This window comes from Stegostoma tigrinum, chromosome 6, assembly GCF_030684315.1.
Source record: "Stegostoma tigrinum isolate sSteTig4 chromosome 6, sSteTig4.hap1, whole genome shotgun sequence".
NCBI lineage: Eukaryota > Metazoa > Chordata > Chondrichthyes > Orectolobiformes > Stegostomatidae > Stegostoma > Stegostoma tigrinum.
The window spans coordinates 72,551,669-72,574,589 of NC_081359.1; the positions used below are offsets into that span (position 1 = coordinate 72,551,669).

Sequence of the window (22,921 nt, forward strand, 5' to 3'; positions counted from 1 at the left end):
TGGTAACATTTTATTGAAATGCTTACTGGATGAAAATCTGTGAAGTGTAAGAAATCCTATGAAATTATTATACCCCATAAAATATACTACTAGGGAAATCTTTAACATTTGTTAGAATGCAGTTATTTATGTTACAGAATGACCTGTTGATGCATGCCAGAGAAGTAAGCTGATGTTCTGTTTTTATTACAAATCTAAGAGCCTAGCCTTCCAGTATTAAGAGTCACACTGTCAATTGATAGACTGTTCTATAATAAAATAAATTCTAACTATATTAATCTCAAAGGTGAAGATGTCAGTGCCTTAAGGTCAAGAAGCCTAATTATTTTTAAACGTAGCTCGATCAGACATCAAATCTACAAACAAAAAAATGTTGCCTGCCAGCTTCAACTTGAATGTGCATTTGTAATTTGACATTTGTGTGCAATGAATGGTATTTTCAATACATTACCAGCCAACGGACTATTGCTTTTCTCATGGAGAAGATATAAATTGCACAGAAATAATGTGCAGTGCAATACGCAAGGTTTATCTGACCTACTGACGTACTGTGATCAGACAAATCAAATGCAATTTTCATTGCATGATGTTTTTAAACTTTCTCCAGTTTCAAGATCAAACTGACTTTCAGCTCAGTTTGATTTGGTTTTTCAAAGCCTTAGTTGTATATTCAGCAGTATTAAAAATGGTATGGATCTTTGGATATGTGGAGGAATTGTGCATGTTCTATTGGAATTTCACTGAATGATGTAATCTAGGGTTTGATCTAAAGTGGCACTCCAAATTTGTGTGCAAAATAGTGTGATGTGAATTTATATTTCATCTTTTGTGGCCCCAGGCCATTGTACTGCTAATTAATTACTTCTGAAGTGTTGCCACTGTTATGTATAAAATATGAAATCAATTTTTAATCAAAATATTGGCTAAGGCCATTTCATATGGAAATCCACTTGATGTTGATTGACGAATGAACCACAAACCTTCTTCAGACTAATATAATGGGGTCTTATGTATCCACGTGAGATGACAGGCAAGTGCAGATTTACCACCTCATCCATCAGTACTGTACTAGAGCATGTTGGATTTTTTAAGAATAGGACTGAGCCAAGGCTGACACATGGCATACACTCTATAAAGAGGCAGGAATGGGGATTATGAGGACTGGATGTAGAATACACAGAGGTAAAAGGGGAGAAATATAAAGGTAATAAAATGTGAGGCTGGATGAATACAGCAGGCCCAGCAGCATCTCAGGAGCAGATGCTGCTGGGCCTGCTGTGTTCATCCAGCCTCACATTTTATTATCTTGGATTCTCCAGCATCTGCAGTTCCCATTATCACTCAGAAATATAAAGGTTCCACTTTTCAATCCCTTGAACAATCAGTAAGCACATAGTTAATTTCTTGGACAAATTTGTATAACTGAAATGAATACTAACTTGCTTTGATCATTAACTTCAAGAAATCAAAAATTAAGTTTGCTTTTGCTGTACTTGGATACTGTTTTTTATTTGTTTGAATGCAAAATACTTACCGATGTTTAAAAATATCAAGCCCCAACTCCACTGCCTTGGATAGTGAGTTGTGCTTTATAAAAATGTATGATGTTTACCTCCAAAAACTTGATTCACCTTCATAAATTTCAAATTTCTCCTCCTTTTAATGCCAGAAATTTAGTGGCCTCACACTACAGAGGTTGACTGCCAGTAAAAAAGTGTTTACTAATTATTAGAGGGGTGTGATGACACAGGAGAGGATACAGAGGCTAAAGAGATTGGACAGATTGGAGTTGTTTTTCTAGAGCAGAGCAGATTGAGAGGGTCGTGTCTGAGATGTATAAAATTTTGACAACATAAATAGGGTAGACACTAAGAAACTTTGCCCCTCTGATAGAGGGATCAGTGATTAGGGGACATAGATAAGGGTCAGAAGATTTAGAGGAGATGCGAGAGAAAACCTCTTCAAGCAGAGGGTGGTGGAAACCTGGAACTCATTGCCTGCAAGAGTGATAGAGGCAGAAACCCTGATAGCATTTAATAAGTGTTTAGATGTGCATTTGCAATGACAAGGCATTCAAGGCTTTGGGCCAAGCGTTGGAAATGAGATTAGTATAGTTGGATGGTTGTTCTTGACTGGCACGATGTGATGGGCCTTTTTCTATGCTGTAGATCACTATGAATTAAGTGCTGACATTAAATGTTTGAATTTAAAATAAACTATATTTGAAGCCAAATTTGGATGTGGCTGAAATTTTCATTGACACATGCAGGACCAATCTGCAGGAATCAAGACATTTATGGGAAAAATACTAATATAACAGTTCAATTCATTAAATTTAACATTATTTGAAAACAAGAATATTGTAATTAAGAGTTGAGTATTCAGCAAACGTGCTTAGACTTTTCGGTTGAGGTCTTAAAATAAATGTTCACTTGATTCTTAAGTATAAAGAAATTAGGTACTGTTAATCACCTACTTACTTGTTTGTCTCAATTAAAATTAAGTATTTAGTTATGGGTCTGAAATTTTAATGATTTGAGTGTGAAACAAAACTGAAACATCAAACATTTGTCATTGTTTTAACATTATTTAAGAAATAAAAATTAACAAATCCCCTGTTAGAACAGAGCAATTTGCTCCAGAAATCCCACATTGGAACAGTGATAGGCAGTACAGTCCATTGAGACTACCCTGCCATTCAATACGATCATGGCTGATCAAACACTGCAGTGCTCCTTAGCTGCCCTATCCCCATAACTATGTATGACACTGCTAATCAGAAATCTACCCATGTCTATTTTAAACATGCACAAAGACTGAGTAGAATATTCCAAATTTTCAGAAACTTCTGAGTAAAAAAATATACCTCATTTGGGACTTAAGTGGAATCCTCCTTATCTTTAAAGTTTGCGCTGGTTTCTAGACTCCCCTACTATGGGAAATATCTTTTTTGTATTTACTCTGTCAATCCCTTTAAGAATTTTGCAAGGTTCAATGAGATTGCTTGTCATTTTCATAGAAAATAGGAGCAGATGTAGACCATTTGGCCTTTCTCCACAACTTAATCTCTTAAATCAAAGACATAGTCTCGCTTTTTTCCTGTACCCTGTGATGCCTTTAAAATCTGAATATTTATTTGTCTCTTTCTTGAATATAGGGTCATAGAGTCATAGAGATATACAACTCGGAAATAGACCCTTCAGTTCGACTTGTCCTTGATGGTCAGGTATCCTATATAAATCTAGTCACATTTGCCAGCATTTAGTCCATATCCCTGTAAACCCTTCCTATCCATATACCCATCCAGATGGCTTTTAAATGTTGTAATCATACCAGCCTTCACCACTTCCTCTGGCAGCTCATTCCATGCATTCACCACCCTGTGTGTGAAAACATTGCCCTTCAGGTCGCTTTTAAATCTTACCCCTCTCACCTTAAACCTATGCCATCTAGGTTTGGACTTCCCCATCGCCTATTTACCCTCTCCTTGCTCGTCATGAGTTATAAACCTCTGTAAGCTCACCCCTAAGCCTCTGACGCCCCAGAGAAGATAGCTCCAGCCTATTCAGCCTCTCCTTATACTTCAAACCCTCCAACTGTGGCAACATCCTTGTAAACCTTTTCTGAATCTTTCCTCGTTTCACAACATCCTTCCTATAGGAGGGAGACCAGAATTGCATGCAGTGCTCCCTTGGCCAAACCAACGTCCTGTACAGCTGCAACATGACCTCCCAACTCCTATAGTCAGTGCACTGACCAATAAAGGCAAGCATATCAAACGCCTTCTTCACTAGCCTATCTACTTACAACTCCACTTTCAAGGAACTGTGAACAGCACTGCAAGGTCTCTTTGTTCATTAATACTCCCCAGGACCTTACCTTTAAGTGTATAAGACCCTCTGAAGAAGGATCTAAGCCCGAAACGTCAGCTTTCCAGCTCCTCTGATGCTGCTTGGCCTGCTGTGTTCAACCAGCTCTACACTTTGTTATCTCAGATTCTCCAGCATCTGCGGTTCCTACTATCAAGTCCTTCCCTGATTTGCCTTTCCAAAATGCAGCACTTCACGTTTATCTAAATTTAAACTCCATCTGCCATTCCTCAGCCCATTGGCCCATCTATTCAAGATCCAATATATATTCCCTGATTTGGCCTCCACAGCCTTTTGTAGTACAGTCAGTTCTGCTATAAAGCAGTATTCCTGCGTAACGTCGCGTTATTGAAGATTACGCAATAGAAATAAAGGGATCTGGGAAAAGTGGGGTAGGGGCAGACCTTGAAAAAATCACTCAAAATTGCTCAAAAATGATTCAAAAGCCTAACACAAAGGATAGCACAGTTTGAATAAATGTTTAATTCATATTTATTAATGAAGTAGAAGTGAATTTAATGCCTTACCTTGAAAAAAATGTCAAGGTGACGATGGTGGAAGAGGTTTTGGAGACTCTTTCGGCACTAACATTGCACATGCTCAGGACAAAGCCCACAAAACAATCGTGATGTTGATGTGTACTCCTCCACACACTGATGGAATTATGTTATAGCTAGCATAAGTTTTTGTTTTAGAGATAGCATTCCCCTATGTGCTAGTCACGTTACAGCCATTTTGCATTGTAGGAACACGCGTTATAGCAGAACCAATTGTGGGGAATTCCTCAGGGTCACGAGCCTTTGAATGAAGAGCTTTTTCCTCAGTTCAGTTCTAAATGGTCTAACCCATATCCCTAGATTGTGTCCCCTGGCTCTAGACTCCCTAACCAGGGAAAAAAATCCTACCTCCATCTAGTCTGTCCAGCCATGATAGAATTTTATGTTTCAGTCTGATCCTCTCAGCCTTCTAAACTCTGATTCAGCTGGTTCTGTATTTTCTAATCTAAGGTCAGTCCTGCCACCCCTGTGAACTCCACTGAAATTCCTTCTTTCTTAGATATGGAGACCAAAATTGTACACAGTACTCTTGGTGTAGTCTTACCAAGGCCCTCTATAACTACTGTGAGACATTCCTACTTCTGAACTCAAATCCTCTTGCAGTGAAGGCCAATACACATTTTCCTGTCTAATTGCTTGTTGCAGTTTTGGTCAAATTATGTTGACTGGTATACAAGTATATTCAGATACTTTTTGTACCTCCACTCTCCCCAGTATACTAAAATAATACGCTTCTGTTTTTCACACCAAAGCATATAACTTCACATTTAGCCCTTTGTACTCTATCTGCCACTCACTGAACTCATCTCAATCGCCTTGAAACCTCCTTAGATCCTCTTCGCAACTCTCAACCCAGTTTTGTGTTGTCAGCAAACTTGGAAGCATTGCATCTATTTCCCTCATCCAGATCGTTTACATTTATCTTGATTAGCTGGAGTGCAAGCACTGATCATTGTAGTACCCCACTAGTCACTGCCTGCCATTTAGAAAAAAACAATTATGCCTATTCTCTGTCTCCTGTCTGTCAACCAATACTCAACCTATGCTAATATATCAGCCTTACTTCATGTGCTTTAATTTTGCCATCAACTTCTTAGAAGAATCTGATTAAGGCTTTTTGAAAATCCAAAATCACCACATCTCCTGATTCTCCCTTTTCTATTCTATTAGTTACATCCTCAAAAAAAACTTCAGTAGATTTGTTAAGCATCATTTGCCTTTCATAAACCCATGCTGGCTTTGTGCAATCCCACTAATGCTTTCTAAAACCCTGGCGAATACAGGCCGAGTTTGCCCAATCTGATGGAGGGAAATTGCAGGAGCTAACACTATAACATTTACCCTCTGATAGCTTTAGGGGAAGAAAAATGTTTTTTCAAAAATAAAAGCCAAAGTAATTATTGTCTTTTAATGCCAATATGTGTAATGGATCATTTCTGTTGACTTAGAAATTTTAACACTCCAGAAGTACTTTTTAAGATTGCATTCGTAAACAGTTCAGGACTAGTCCCAGTGGGACTGACTTTTTTTTGATAAAAAACACTTTGCACTGTTCAAACAGTTTAATTTGTTTCATCTGAAAATTGAGCTAGTATTTTTTAGTCAGTTCCTGATGGCTTTTAGAAGTTCTGATATCGACTTGGAAGGCCTTGTAGAAAATCATCCAGGATCTCTTCATCCATGCAACCAAATACAAAAGGAAAAGCTGATCAGAAAAAGCAAGTTTAAGGAAAGGAAGTCCCAAACTCAGAAACATCTGCCATGTACTTGTAAAGCAGAGGCTTCTGAGCACTGATTAGTCAATCATATACCAAGCAGAACCCTACAAAACAACTCACATGATGAACATGGTCATCTTTGGCTTGAGGATCAACCAGGTTTGATATTACAAAAACAAAATTGAAAACATTTTGTATAAAAATGCATTTGCTGGAGCACAAAAATATTCTTTCGAGACCATTTATTCCTGCACGAACTTTTTGTTTCTAAATGGTTTCTGAAAGGTTTTTGTATAATGTTTATTTGATAATGTTGAGACCTGTTTGTTATCCTATTTCACAGAGAGATAACTAATATGAAGGGAACAATTGTTGCACAAGTGGATTCCGGTGAAACATTCCAGGAATTTTGCAGTACATCCTGCCTATCATTTTATGAAGAGAAACAAAAAACTCCAGCGCATACAAGTCACGTTACCCAAGGAAATTATGGGAAATGTACCATTTGTGGCAAAATGACTGAGGTACGCAGTTCTTTTCTTTGACTGTTTACAAGTCGGATAAACACAATATAAGCTGACTGATTTGTTTTTCTCCCGCTTAAAATCACACTCAACATAGAAACAGGTCATACACTCTATGCCAATGTTTATGTGCTTCCTGAACCTCCTCTCATTCTTCTCTATTATAAGCATAAATTCCCTCTTATCCCTCATTGTTACTATGCAGAGGGAGGCCTTTCATGTCAGCCCCAGGACTCTGCACATTTTGACTCTGTATCAAATTCCTGCCTTTTCCCAATAATCGTACACATCATTGCAGTTTAAATAATCATCCAATGTTGTCTTGTGTATCTGAATTCACCCTGCCTCCTTCACACTTCTAGGCAGTGCATTCCTATTCCGAACTACTGTTGTGTGATTGCTTCTTTTGCAAAGCACTTTAAAACCATACCTTTTGGTTCTATATCTTTTTATGGACGGGAACAGTTTGATTAGGCTCTAATGATGTTGAAAACGTCTGTCAATTCCTCTTCTATCAAACCCAGTTCTGAAGAAGAGTCACACCAGACCCAAAACATTAACTTTGTTTCTCTCTCCAATGATGCTGCCAGACGTGCTGACTTTCTCCAGCGTTCTCTGTGTTTGTTTTGCTCTTCATCTGACCTGTCACGAAATAAGTTTATGCAGCCATCCTTCAAATATATGTATATGCTGTTTGTGTATTTCCCATGATAGCAAGTTCCTCCTTCTTGTTGTATAGCAAATTGATTTCTTCTGGATTCCTTATTTGATGTCATGGTGACTGTTTTCGTGTGACTTGACAAATCACCAGGAGACTTGGGCCTAGATTATTTTTGTTTATTAAATCACATTGCCAGCCTTAGGTAACCTAAGATACTATTCTGAAAAGCCAAAAGTGCTCATTACTTATGTTCTCCTTAAATCACGTACATACATTCAGCTCCAATCTTGTCAACTTGCAGTTGCATGTTAAACATATGACCTGGCATCAGTTTACTTAGTTTCTGCAGTATATGCATGAGGCATTGTTTTTATTTATCGAAGATTTCCCATATCTCACTGATTGTGCAGTCGAGGCTGTCTCTTGTTTCTATCACCCAGACCTTGACATGGTGCTATGACCTTGTCTCAGTCCTTATATTGTCCAGAGCATCTGTTCTGCTACTTTTTCCTTCCATCCTACTTTATTGAAATGCTTCTAACCATTTCAGCGACCATCTAACAATCATCGCCTTTAGTTTATGCCTTTGCACACATGCCTATTCCTGCCAAGATCATTCAGAATATTGAATATCTCTATTAAGCCATATCAGCCTTCACCTTTAACGAGAAGAGAGACCCATTGTACTCCTGTTTTCAGTGGCTAGAAGTTTCCGTCAGTTTTGTTAAAATTTCTCTAGTGGGACATAGGCATTGTTGGCTGGCCATTTGCTCTGAATTGTCTTTGAGAAAGTGTTATTAAGCTGCCTTCTTGAATCATGGCAGTGCATGTGCTGTGGGTCAACTTACAGAGCTGTTAGGGAGGATTTCAGAGGACATTTGGAGGGTTCGACTTTTGGATGGTAGAATCTCAATTTTTAATTTTTACGAGCGTCATCTTCCCCCCCACCGTGGTCACCAACTTAGCCAAAGCAGGGAGGAGAGAATCTCATAAAGTTTGAGAAATCTCAACCAATTACAAGACGGGGATCAGGCTTGGTAGAGCTGTGAAATATTACTTTGATGATGGCCACTTGGTGGAATTGCACAGGGGGCTGACCAGTGAAGAGAGGGGAGAAGCAAAACCCAAGCCTCATGTGGGTTTGTAAGGCTGGTGGGGAGTAGCATAGCCAGAGTCTCACATTGACTACAGAGGAGCAACCGAGTCTGGACAGGAAAGGTGGGAAGGGGAAGCAGTGGAGCCTGCGTTTTAGCAGGCTTCTGAAGATGGGGGCAGCACAGAGCTGCACAGCTTATGTCATGGTGGGATCTGACTGCCTTGGATGGATGAACAATAGAGTCAAAGTCCCAGCAGGTTGGTCAGCCATCAGTGGGAATAGAGATAATGGGAACTGCAGATGCTGGAGAATCCAAGATAACAAAGTGTGTAGCTGGATGAACACAGCAGGCCAAGCAGCATCTCAGCAGCACAAAGTTGACGTTTTTGGGCCTGGACCCTTCATCAGAGCTCTGATGAAGGGTCTAGGCCCGAAACGTTAGCTTTTGTGCCCATCAGTGGGAATATTCTGAATTGGGCCTGCTGAATGTGCTCAAGTGTGGTGAGGGGTTTGGGAAGAGAAACAAGAACATCGGAGAGAGAGCGGTTTGGGAATGAAGAAGCCTCTTGTCACCAGGGAGTTAAAAGAGTGCCTTCCAGCAGTTGTAGTTCCAAGAGGATTATAATTCAGGGAATTGGAGGTGCATGTAATATGGATAATACAATAATCACGGGACAATCCAATCATACAGAGCCAGCAACCCAAATTGAATCATAAAATAAAATCCCTGAAGTGCATACGAGGTTATTTGGCCCATCAAGTCTGCAACAACCCTCCAAAGAAAATTCCTCCCAAACCTAACCTCATCCCCGTAATCCTGCATTTACCATTGTTAATCGACTTAACTTGCACACCTTTGAACTGTGGGAGGAACCCAGAAAACCCACATAGACATGTGCAAACTCCACACAGAGCTGTTAGGGAGGATTTCAGAGGACAGATGGAGAGCTTCGACTTTTGAATGGTAGAATCTCGATTTTTAATTTTTTCGAGCTTCATCTTCCCCCAGTGGTCACCAACTTAGCCAAAGCAGGGAGGAGAGAATCGCAAAGCTGGAATCAAACCCGGGTCCCTGGCACTGCGAGGCAACTATGCTGCGCAATTGCACAGTTACTGTGGCAAATTTGTTCTTAAAGTACATTGATGACTGGGTTTCTAAGTCAGTATCTCAAGGAACCAACTAAGGAATGGGCTGTTTTAGATGTTGTATTGAGCACTGTGAAAGAGTTAGTTAATAAACCTGTAATGAAGAAGGGTCTGAAGAAGAGTAAGCATACCATGATACTGTTCTATATTTAGTTTGAGAACCAGAACTAAGGATTGGGATTTCCCTCTTTTGAGTTCACGTTTCTTCTAAGTGTAAGGGCAGGTGTTACACCCTGCTCATGCTGGATCAAGGGCCAATCAGGCACTTAGTGGCTGGCGTCACCGCTGATCCCATGCCATGACAGCAATATTCAGCCTAGCCTCAGCTGCCAGCCAATTAGAAGCTGTCTGCCCTTCTGAGCAGCTACATAACTATAAAGGCCTAAATTGGTGGGGTGGGAGTCAAAGGTAGGATGGGGTCTGAGGCAAAGACTGGAGGTGGCTTTCAACAGCCGTCCATTTGCACCCTCGATCTTGTGCCCCGATCCATCTGGAAGGACAACCTTGTACCTACCCATGCGGAACTGATTCCTGAAGGGGGAGGGATCTCCCTTGTACCAACCAATTCAGTTATTTACCCTTTCTGCTACCTTCCCACCTCGTTTCTCAGAAGGGACAAGTCCCCACTAAACGTCCAAAATCTGAACACAGTAAGCTACGTGTATACAGGGGACGGCTGCATGACTCAGATTGTGGAAGTCACTGGGAGATTTGATTGAAGGGGAGCAATGTCAAGCATGTAAAGAAATAATCCGTAATTCTTACTTAATGTATATTCCCTTGAATATCCACAACTTGGCTGCTAATTTACAAAGATGCAACCTCTATATCATTTCACATTTCTTTTACAGATTCGACATGAAGTAAGCTTTAAAAATTTCGTCCACAAACTTTGCAGTGATGTTTGTTTCAACAAATATAGACAAGCCAATGGACTTGTAATGAACTGCTGTGACCAGTGTGGGATATACTGTTATAATAAAGGATCTGGAAACCACTTTCTTTTCCATGATGGCCATCACAAAAGATTCTGTAGCTCCAGATGCCTCAATGATTTTAAACAGGTAATTTGTACGCTGCTTTATATCTGTTAACTGACAAAAATATCTAATAATCTCTTATAATTTATATAGTAAATGAGGGTCGATTAACTCACTTGGTAGATGGCTGATTGTAATGCAGTGAAGCCAACAGAATGGATTTATTTGCTACGCCAACTGAACTTACCATGTAGCCTAGAGATAATGGAAACTGCAGATGCTGGAGAATCCAAGATAATAAAGTGTGAAACTGGATGAACACAGCAGGCGAAGCAGCATCTCAGGAGCACAAAAGCTGACGTTTCAGGCCTAGACCATTCATCAGCTCCGATGAAGGGTCTAGGCCCGAAACATCAGCTTTTGTGCTCCTGAGATGCTGCTTGGCCTGCTGTGTTCATCCAGCTTCACACTTTATTACCATGTAGTCTGTCCTTCTCAACCTCTCCCTTCTTCTGAAGCATGGTGGTACTCAGGTTAAACCACCAAAAGTCATTAATCTCTAACAATATAGGACCATGGCAACTTAGAGCTAATTAGAAATAGCTTATAATTATTGACTTGGTAAGTATTTGCAGAAGATTTCAATGTATCTGCTGCCAAACTTTTAATCTGAGAAATCTTATTTTTTTTAAGGCTGTAAACATTTTCGCAAGTGACCATCAGCTATTAAAATAAGTGACTGAGGCTTCTAATGGGTCCTTCTTCATAGCTAAAAGATCAGAGCTAATGGAATTATGAATGCAGTGTTGTTCCTTGTGTAAGGTATTTTATTCCCTCTTCTTCCAGTCTCTGAAGAAGGGAAGAAAACATGGCATTCAGGCCCTTCTCAACTTACTTCTTGTAGTTCCTAACATTTCAAGAACATCATGTGGAGAAAGTTATGATCAGATCTTTCTCCCTCCACAAGTTTGATTCTTTTAACAGTGTTGTTTATACCTGCAGTTTATCTCATATACTGTTATACAGGAGATCCTCAGATAGTGATCAGAAGCACAAACCCCATTTCCTTTTTTTTACTTCTGACTCATGAGCAACAACATCACCAACTGATGTTGATCAGAAGCACAAACCCCATTTCCTTTTTTTGACTTCTATCTCATGAGCAACATCACCTACATTTGTTGCCCTTGAACAGTTTATCTTTCGGGCTTGTTGTGGGGTCTGGAGTGACATGTAGGTTTGACCTTGGATAACAGATTTCCTCTTTTAAAGAAACTTACCAAGGTTTTACAAAAATTGACAATGGTTATGTGGCCACCATTTTTAAAAGTAGATTTACGAATTAAAATCCAATTTCTCTATCTACCATTGTGGGATTCTAACCACGTCCCAAATCTGGGATTCTGGATCATTAGTTCAGTGGCACAACCATTATACCACTGCACTCCTCAATTGGGACAACAATTTCTTCCTACCCCGCACCTTTTTGAGCTGGGAATGTTTAGGCTACATGTGGCTTCCATACTGCTCTGACTAAATCAAGCTACCTTATCACAGGACAAGGATTTTCACCTGCACATCTGCCAGTGTGGTATACTGCATCCGCTGTACCCGTTGTGGCTATCTCTACATTGGGGAAACCAAGCAGAGGCTTGGGGACCGCTTTGCAGAACACCTCGGTTTGCAATAAACAACTGCATCTCCCAGTTGTGAACGATTTCACCTCCCACTCCCATTCCTTAGATGACATGTCCATCCTGGGCTTCCTGCAGTGCCACAATGATGCCACCCGAAGGTTGCAGGAACAGCAACTCATATTCTGCTTGGGAACCCTGCAGCCCAATGCTATCAAAGTGGATTTCACAAGCTTCATCGCAAAACCAGCCCAGCTCGTCCCCACCTCCCTAACCTGTTATTCCTCTCACCTATCCTCTCCTCCCACCTCAAGCCGCACCTCCATTTCCTATCTCCTAACCTCGTCCCACCCGCCTTGACCTGTCCATCCTCCCCAGACTGACCTATCCCCTCCCTACCTCTCCACCTACACTCACCTCTACTGGCTCCATCCCCGCCCCTTTAACTTGTCTGTCTCCTCTCCACCTATCTTCTCCTCTGTCCACCTTCAATCCGCCTCCCCCTCTCTCCCTATTTATTTCAGAACCCTCTCCCTGTTCTGATGACGGGTCTAGGCCCAAAACGTCAGCTTTTGTGCTCCTAAGATGCTGCTTCGCCTGCTGTGTTCATCCAGCTCCACACTTTGTTATCTCAGATTCTCCAGCATCTGCAGTTCCCATTATTTCTGATACAAGGATTAAATTACTGATTTTCCTGTTCTGTGTTTCAAAGTCAGCACTTTATTGAATTACCAATTTTTTCTGAAATATATTTTAATTTCTCACGTTAAAAATTCTAAATTTCACTTGATCAGAATTGCTTCCTTTCTAGTTGCCTCATGTTTATCTAAAGTATTTCTTTCTTGTTAGAATTTTTCCAAATGCAACTTTGATCAGTAAAACTATCATTTCGGTACTAAATCAAATGAACTCTGATTTCTAGATTTACAGACTTTGCCACTTCAACTTTAATATTTTACCTTGCTTTCAGAGAAGCAGTAAAATAATTCCCTGCACGGCATGCAGAACTCCATGTCGAAGCTTTGACATGACTCAGCGTGTAGAAGCTGGTGGGAATATTGAAGCATACTGTTCGGTTGCTTGCATGTCTGTACACAAAACAAGATGCCCAAAACCAACAGGTAAAACTCAACCTTATATCATCTTCGTACGCATTACTTATGTTGGCGAATGTTGTGCCTATTAATTTATTCCTACATTTTCTGTCAGACAAGCTTAATAGGATATTTTGTTAATGCGTTCACCTAATGTGCAATAATGAGTGCAGTATCATTAGGGTTTGTTTAATAAGTTTAACCTTTAAATTCAAAATTATGTTGTGAAATTATTTAATGTAGATTGTTTTGTTTATATGATATGTAACTAAATTAGTTGGAGTGTTGTACCCATGAACTGCTCAATTTTAAATAATCAGAGAAGGAGGTCTTGTACTTATGAGTGTTTATTCTTGCAGTGTTTTAACAAGTTGCTCATTAGAGGGAATTTAGAATAAGATGTATAGTATGGAATGATTATTTCAATGATGTCAATGAAAATTATGACATCTGCATGAATCTGACATGTTATATAGAGCTTTTGTAACACTTGAATTATGTGGCATTTCAGATGGTTACAGTTCCGTATTCTCATTTATACAGCAGCCTGTGTTGCAAATCAAAATGGTGCATACTATCTGTCCATTCCCTTCTGAACGTAATAGATTCACCATCAATTGCACTGTCCAAATCACTTTTGCCTGTGGCCATGTAGCTTCTAACAACATAATAGTTTTACTTCAAGAGTGTACCTTAATTAAATCACCTGGAAACTTTAACTAAACCTGAATTATCATGTGGCCAATTTTGATATGAGGGCAGGTCAATAAACAATCAGATCAAATGAAGAATTCATTGGTGCTTTCCACCTGTAGTTGTTCACTGCCTGAATCTCTAATTTTTCCCCTTTCATGCATGCATAAAATTTTACTTCAGCTTACGGTTTGATTGTAATCCGAGCTATCTGCTGCAGCCTTAAGCTCTCGCAAAGCACACCATTCTCATCCACACGCTGCTTGTTCAATCTTCTTAAAGTTTCCAGTGTTCCATCAAGTTGAGCTCAAAAATTTTAATCCTCATGCCTAATGCTATTGTTGACGATCTCTTCTCACCTTGCTTTCTAGTATGCAACATATTTCCCTTCTCATTAAAATAATGACTCAGCCACTACAGTGGTTCAGACACCCTCTAGTTTTCACACACTTTACCACATCCCTTTCCCTTACCAGAACCTCAAAGCTCTCCTCTTTGATCACACTTTGATTGGATGCCTTTTCTCTCGAACCCTCTTACATTGCATCTGTTATTTTGCTAGACTAAAGTTATCTACTTTGAGACAATTTTCGGTTGTGCAAATTGCTGTTGCAATGCAAGTTGTGTTTAATACTTCAATTGTATTTAGGCTATAGAACCAACTAATACTGCACTATATTTATTCTGTTGTACTTTTGGATGGAATAATTAAAATGAGAAATTCTTTGGATAGGGGCACTAATATATTATTCCATTGGTTCCTCAGTTAGCCCAATTATGTAAAGTGAGTTGGTTTACAATTTCATTTCTCATAGTTTAAAATAAAGAATAATTTCCCACTGAGCAAATAATAATTTCAATCACAAGGAATCCATATTGATTTCTCAACTGGAGAATAGAATTAGTGTGGGAATAGAAATATAAGCCATATTCCTGTTCCTGATCACTCTTTAGTACCCTCTGTTGCTGGTTTGTCCAAACTGCAGCTTACTAGCAGTTTACAACACCCAAGTCTTAGTTCTCCTTGTACTTCCCAGGTAGTGTATGCTTGTTAAAATTATATGGATTAGTACAAAACAGATAAATTATAATTAAACAGTACTGTTACAAGTTTAAAGGATGTTGAGAAAAAAATGTATAATTCCAATTTTTAAAACATGAAAGCAATAAAAATTGACTATCAATTTCAAAAGGATTATTTAAAAGGGATTAACTCCAAACGTTAGCTGTCTGTAAAAGTGGTCTGAATGGTCAAGTACTTCAAGTAACGCAAATCCTTTATGTAGAGATTTTTTTTGAACAATTCCATATGTTTCTTTTATTCATTCATCAGATGTGGGTGTCACTAGATAGGCCAGCATTTATTCTCCGTTCCAAATTGCCACTTCCAAGTGATGATGAGCTGCTGGCTCGAGCGGCTGTTGTCCTTAGTGTGCTGGGGCACCCACATTGTTATTACTCCACAACTGGAACATGCCTTGAATCTTAGCTTTTGGAATTTGTACCATAATTGTTTACATTTGCTGTTCAGTCCTCTATGAAAGACCACTCAAAGGACTGTTTAAAGAAACATTTGGACGTCCCTCCTATGTGCATTGGATGAAATCAGAATTGGACTCAGCTGTGATCTCTGGCCTCGTCAAATAACATATTGTAGCTTGTTATTCTGAGCTTACCTCTCAGTTTTCTAATTTTCCTCTAATCATAGATTGTGTGTTTTATTTATCAGTGTTTCTTACCACTTCAGGTCATTATCTCAGCTCCATCTCTTTGCAGAATATGTGACCTTTTGCATGATCTGCTGTAGCTCATCATGCTTTAAAAGCCTTTTGTATTCCTATGTTTGGCATATCATAGCCAACACCAACAGTTTTCCAGAATTTCTTGGTATCTTTTCCTGGTTAATCAAATTCTTTCAACTTTCTTACCCTTTATTTCTCGTAATGAATCAAAACAGAAGGTCTACCTGACATGTTCTTGCCAAGAGCTACATGAAGTAGACATGAGCACATATTTGAGAAATATTTAGTGTTACAATTATGATATTGTAAGTATTTGCAGTGAAGTCATCATGATGCACCTTGAAATCTCACAGCAGTTTTGGTGGTCTTGTTTTAGGTATGGGATCTTGCCACTTTTGTAAAAGAAGTGCTTTGCCTCAATTTCAAGCCACAATGCCTGATGGAAAACTATACAACTTCTGCAGCTCTAGCTGTGTGGCTAAATTTCAGGTTTTTATGTTTTGTTTTTGTTACTAACTTATTTATTATCAGTTTTTAATTCATGTCACATTATTGAAATCTTGATGTAAGAGAACTATTCCAAAGATGGAGTAAGTTTTCAGCTTTGCCTTGCCTATGCAATGAGAAAATAAAAGTATGAATGTTCAGTTCAGCTACCGTCTATTACATCTGATACATACTGTTCATGCTGAACTATTGACATTCAATTTACAAATAAATTTGAAATAGTTATTGCCCATAAATAGCAAATTGTGCATCAGCTGCACACATTGTTTTGTTGTATATCTGTGATAAAGTGTGTTAATGTTGTAGAAAGGATGCATCCAAGGTCTAGATCAGTGGCCTCCAACCTGTTGAAGCACAAGATCACTTTTGAATTTAAGTGCAATCCAAGATCTGCCCCAAAGACGATATAGACTAAACTGTCATTTTTAATGCTATATAAATCTAAAACTAAGTATATATAAATATTCATTTTGTCTTCTACTCACCAAACCTTTCTGACATCTGTGACTTCACATTGTCTGCCAGTGCCTTGAAGTCTGGGTTGTAATTGCTAGTCATATGCAGTGATCAAATGGGTGTCTGTCAAGTGGATGCAAAGGATTAACTTGTTTATCTTCATTTGGGAGAATGCTACCTCACAGAGGTATGTGGAGTCAAAGTAAGCTTTTACTTTAAAAGCATGGGATGATAGTTTTGGGAATTTCTCTATTTGAGTCCTCAAAAATTGCTATCCCTTTATCAGCAGAATATCGTTTTGTATTGCAATTGTCTCCATAACAACTTCACTGCTTTGTAAATTGAACATTTGATGGAATTTGGTAGCCAACCCACCAATGTCCGCTTGAAGGAATGGATTTGAGGCAACCATGGCAATTTGTGTCATCATATCTAATTCCTAAAATTGCTTTGTGAAATCCTCTGTTCACCTCCTTGGGTACACATAAGTTTTCTGGGTAGAACCAGTTTTCTTTTGTCTTTGATTTCTTTTCTATTAGTTTCTCCAGACTTGAAGTCTTGCAGTGGTTTGTTGTTTAGCTGGGAGTGCCACAGACGTAGTTTCAATTTGAATGCATTTAGTGAACTAGTTATGTGTTAAGTTTCAATCCCGTCCCTGTAATTCATAATTCAGCTCATTCAATTTCAATGTTATGTCTGTTTGGAAGTCAAGCAACCACCCATTGTCTGACAGCTTACTGAGTGCTTCATTCCTTGATTTTAAAAAAAATTATGCTTTGAGGCATCAGATCTAAAATTCTTCGCAGGACTTACCCTTGTCTTTAACCACCTCACATCTGCATGGAGCAGTAGTTCACCATAGGCAGCAGCAACTAGGATTTGAACAAGTAATGTTTAAGGCCTCTTGCACCAATCCAGTTTGTAGTCTTATCAGAGATAATGGGAACTGCAGATGCTGGAGAATCCAAGACAACAAAATGTGAGGCTGGATGAACACAACAGGCCAAGCAGCATTTGGGAACCCTGCAGCCTAATGGTATCAATGTGGACTTCACCAGTTTCAAAATCTCCCCTTCCCCAACCGCATCCCTAAACCAGCCCAATTCGTCCCCTCCCCCCACTGCACCACACAACCAGCCCAGTTCCTCCACTCCACCCACTGCATCCCAAAACCAGTCCAACCTGTCTCCGCCTCCCTAACCTGTTCTTCCTCTCACCCATCCCTTCCTCCCACCCCAAGCCGCACCCCCATCTACCTACTAACCTCATCCCACCTCCTTGACCTGTCCGTCTTCCCTGGACTGACCTATCCCCTCCCTACCTCCCCACCTATACTCTCTCCACCTATCTTCTTTTCTCTCCATCTTCGGTCCGCCTCCCCCTCTCTCCCTATTTATTCCAGAACCCTCACCCCATCCCCCTCTCTGATGAAGGGTCTAGGCCCGAAACATCAGCTTTTGTGCTCCTGAGATGCTGCTTGGCCTGCTGTGTTCATCCAGCCTCACATTTTGTTGTAGTCTTATCAACTGCTTTCATTACATGAGAAAATTTTAATAACTTGCTCATTGATGCATCTAGTGGGTTTTGCAGTGAATATTGGCAAAGCAGGGGAAATCAGAATTATTTGTGCAAGATATAAATAAAGGACGCATTTGCATCAAGCATGGATGGTGCACCAGAGGTTATTATGGAAACCAGTTTCTTAATTGGAATGTTTTTCTCAAGCACATACCTTTTGAATTAATTGTAGGTATCTTCACCATTTATTCTTTCTTTAAGGGACCAAAAGTTGAGAAGTCAAGCATTTTTAGTTATTATAAACTTTAAAACCATATATGCAAAAATAAACAAACAGACAGCTGGTCTGTGGCAGTCATGTCAGTGAATTAATCAAACTGCATTTGAAGCATTCAGAAACCTTCAGGTCGTCCGTAGCTGCTGAAAGATGTCTTTGGCGAAAAAGAAATTGCCTTGCTGCTGTGCACCAAGTGACTTGCAATGGTATGTTGTTTGTTCATAAAGTATTTAAGGAAAGAGTCAACGGCCATTATTGCTGATTCAGTAGATGGCAAAAGCAAAGTGATGTTTTAGTGCAAATCTTACCTCCTGTGCTTTCAAAACTGACTTCAGCTCGTCAACTCTTCGTCCACAGCATGCTATTTAAAGGAAAACTGTTCTTGAATTTACTGTGCATCGTTGTGTAATGTTGTTCCGAATTCCCTTTTTCACTTGCTAATATATTTTGGTGATATAGAAGTCAAACACACTTATCTTTTACAGTTATGAGCAGAAATTCACTTTCCCTTTCTGCATGGAAATTGCACACTTTTCATTTCTTTTGGGATTGTTGAAGATTAGCACTTATTATTGTTTCAATTTGTAGTTTGTTATGTTATTCTGCTGGTAACGCTGTAAGTAGGACTCTGGGTCCACGTCTTCGGAGCATCCTGAATGCTGATGGCTGTTTTCAAGTGTGGAGGCATGGGAGGCCGCTTGTGTTGCCGCACTTTGTCCCTGGGACCCTTGGTCGTTTGTGTTGTTCGGATATTGGAGTGCAGCACAGTAACATCCCCCTGATATTTTTGTCCTGCGTGGCCCTGTTAGACGAACAGCTGAAGGAAAAGAAACTGTAGGTCTATAGTGAACATGCAGATAAGTTGGACTAGTTGAGCTGCACACTGCATATAATCCTTGAGGATGTGATGGGCTGAAATGCCTCCTGTGTTTCTAGTACTGCAATATACTGGCTTCACACATCAGTTCCTAAAAGATTTCTTATTCGTTTTTTTGCATTGCCATCAAAAAGCTTACTTTACCCAGCGATAATCTTACCTTTGGACCAAACTGAAACACGATACAAAAACATGGGAAGGTCTCTTAACAGTGTACACTTTTCTCTAGCCGTGCGACTTCTGGGAGCAGAAGTCATGTAATGACAACAGTCAACATGCATTTAGGAAGAGAATGCAGGCAGTGCAATCAACACTCGAGATGGCTAGGTGAAGGATTGTGGGTTGGTGATGAGATTGACTGCCAGAAACATGATGTTTGGCTAGTCAGCCATGATCTATGTGTTGGAGACCACTGATCTTGATAAATCATGCTGCGCCTGACATGAATTATACTTTCAGTGTTTCTTAGCATTTTAGATGCAGTTAAAGAACACCACTGTTGTATTTCTACTAAACAATCAATAGCTCCTAGGCATAGCTGAAGACTCTTGTCCTTTAGAATGTTACATTTGAAGCCTGTAATAAGTCTCCAATGGCAATAAGTTTGAACTTCAACCGGTCATTGCTATCACCTGGATTGATAGATCAGATGTTTAACCGTGGCCCGGCACTGGACTATTATTTTGTTATTTCTGTCAACGCAGTGGACCAAATGACCTAATTCTACTCTTATAGTCTTATGGTCACATGCTTCTGTTTGCATAAAGTCCAGGGCTCTTGAAAATACATCTGGAGAGAGTTGGAAGGAGTTATTAATGTGGGCATAATATTTATCATGATTATGCTTTAGTCTTACAGTGTACAAACAACAACAAATGGTCAGGTTGTTACAAGTGAGGTGCAACTGAAGTGTACCTACTGCAAAACTGGATTCAGTGCTAAGCCAGAACTATTGGAATGGGAGGTAAGCTGGAAATAGATTTTAATGCAAGTGCTGTAACTGGCTGCAAATGGCTTCTGAGTAGTATTATGGGACAGCCACACTGGTTTTCTTCAGGAATTCAAAAATGATGTATGAAAATGAATTTATCTATACGTGAAGAGATGTTTCATACCATTGTGAACGTTGACTGGGAAGGATGAAGTAGGGTTAGATTTGGGAAAGGGGAAAGACATATTTGGAGAGGGAAATACATAGAGAGATTTTGATGGTTGTGTGAGAGTGGCAAGACAGACATTTCAAAAAATGAATTTACAAGGAGGGGGGCTAACATGGTTGACCTTTAGATTTATGAAATTAAATCAGGGTATTTATGAAATAAGTTCTGAAAACTACAACCCATTTTAACTATCCATCATGTATCCCCAAGCCCTTCACTTAGCTTTAAAATGTTCTGTACCTTTTAAGGTAGTGAGAAAAATGTTTGGTGTGACAAATAGGAAATCAAAATCCAAGAAAACGCCCAAAAATTCTCACTGAAGTTATGGAACCTTATTTAGGAAGAACATCAAGCACTGCCAAATATGATTTAAACATGAAATGTCAAAAGTGCTTTCATCATAGCACCTTAGCTATTTGATTAGTTTATTTCATTTAAAAAATGTAGATAAAAATGTAATTTATATATTTTTCAGAACCATGTATTCCAGTTCTGCAGTAAAATGTGCTGTGAGGATTACAAGAAACTCCATTGCATAGTGTCTTATTGTGAATATTGTCAGGAAGAGAAAACTGTACATGAAACTGTGAAGTTCTCAGGAGTAAAGAAAGCATTTTGTAGTGAAGGTAGGCCATCTTACATTGTATTTAGCCTAGATTTGACATAATGAGAAAGTTAATTTTGAACATTTTTGCCAATTTTCTGTTTGATTCAAATTGTTTTTTCATCTTGTATATTTAATATGAGAACATAGGTTTGGGAGTTGACCATTCACCCGTTGGATCAGTTTGTTCAACATCAGTAGCCTTTTGTGGAAAGAGTTCTGTGTAATTTATACATTTTATTGCAATTGAAAAATCAAAGTAGAAGTGAATATTGCCAGGGCTGAAAAATCTTTGAAAAGACTAAGTAAAGATTTTGTCTTTTGGGTGGAAAAATACCTTTATCTCTCTATGTGACCTATGAATGTGGGTTTTTAGCCAATTTTAAGTAACTTGCTTGTTTACATGAAAGGAAGTTTGCTTAAAAATAATCAACTCGGTTTTCAGGCTGTAAGCTTCTGTATAAGCAGGACTTCGCAAAACGTTTGGGTCTGCGCTGTGTTACCTGCAGCTACTGCTCCCAGATGTGTAAGCGCGCAGCGGCTAAAGAAATTGATGGAAAAGCAAGAGATTTTTGTAGCGACGATTGTTGTAAAAAGTTTATAGACTGGTATTTTAAGGTTAGTGAAGTTTTTTTTTAACCTAGATTTTTTAAACATTTTTCCTTACGTCAAATTGACATTTATAATCAAAATTGCCATATGGATTGCAAGCAGTTTATGCTCTTAAATCTAGTCCTTAATTTGTGTAAATGCCGTATGATGTCAATTCATTATTGGGGAATATTATTCATTAAATATTATTGAACAGATTAATTTGTCTGGAATGAACATGGATAAACATTGTGGAGTAGAGTAAGTAACATGAACAGATGCAATCACCTTTGTAATGGTGATACAATCCTCAAGAATACAATTTTCACTCTGATAATGTTACAAAATAAGAAATAGGTAACTAGTTTTTATATGCTACATAAAAGCATAATCTTTCACTTTAACTAATCTATTTGCCTCAGTGCCAATTCCATTTGTAATTGTCTGTAGCACAGCAAAGTAAGTTTACTGAGCGTTGATATGTGTGTAATTTTCAAATGAATATACCACTGCAGCTTTCATTTCCGTATTCACTTGTAAATGCCATTTTAACGTACAGATAAATACATTGTACCGTAATAGGAATAGATGATAAATCAAGGGAAGCAATGTAATTTTTGTATATTGATGACAGATACAAACAGTTTGTTATTGCTTAGTTGCTTTTAGTAAGAATTTTATATTATGTATTTCTAATAAAGACAATTTACTTGAAAATATTTGGATGTGAGTTTGCTCGCTGAGCTGGAAGGTTAGTTTTCAGACGTTTCGTCACCATTCTAGGTAACATCATCAGTGAGCCTCCGACGAAGCGCTGGTGTTATGTCCCGCTCTCTATTTATCTGGTTAAGTTTCCTTGGGTTGGTGGTGTCATTTCCTGTTCTTTTTCTCAGAGGATGGTAGATTGGCTCCAAATCAATGTGTTTGTTGGTGGAGTTCCAGTTGGAATGCCATGCTTCTAGGAATTCTCGTGCATGTCTCTGTTTGGCTTGTCCTAGGATGGATGTGTTGTCCCAATCAAAGTGGTGTCCTTCCTTATCTGTATGTAAGGATACGAGTGATAGTGGGTCATGTTGTTTTGTGGCTAGTTATAGTGGCATGACCCACTATCACTCGTATCCTTACATACAGATGAGAAAGGACACCACTTTGATTGGCACAACACATCCATCCTAGGACAAGCCAAACAGAGACATGCACGAGAATTCCTAGAAGCA

The 22,921-nt window shown here is 39.1% G+C and overlaps 1 protein-coding gene across 6 annotated transcripts in view; it reads left to right on the forward strand.

Annotated features, from left to right (window-relative positions):
* The window catches only part of zmym2 (zinc finger, MYM-type 2), a 160,458-nt gene that overhangs the window by 76,806 nt on the left and 60,731 nt on the right, over window positions 1-22,921 (forward strand). For all 6 annotated transcript variants that reach the window (XM_048532385.2, XM_059646659.1, XM_059646662.1 and 3 more), the window contains 7 exons: window positions 6,488-6,668; window positions 10,423-10,635; window positions 13,156-13,306; window positions 16,091-16,203; window positions 20,200-20,313; window positions 20,985-21,135; window positions 21,559-21,731. In XM_048532385.2, the coding sequence (XP_048388342.2) occupies window positions 6,488-6,668; window positions 10,423-10,635; window positions 13,156-13,306; window positions 16,091-16,203; window positions 20,200-20,313; window positions 20,985-21,135; window positions 21,559-21,731 (1,096 nt within the window). The remainder of the gene's footprint in view (window positions 1-6,487; window positions 6,669-10,422; window positions 10,636-13,155; window positions 13,307-16,090; window positions 16,204-20,199; window positions 20,314-20,984; window positions 21,136-21,558; window positions 21,732-22,921) is intronic.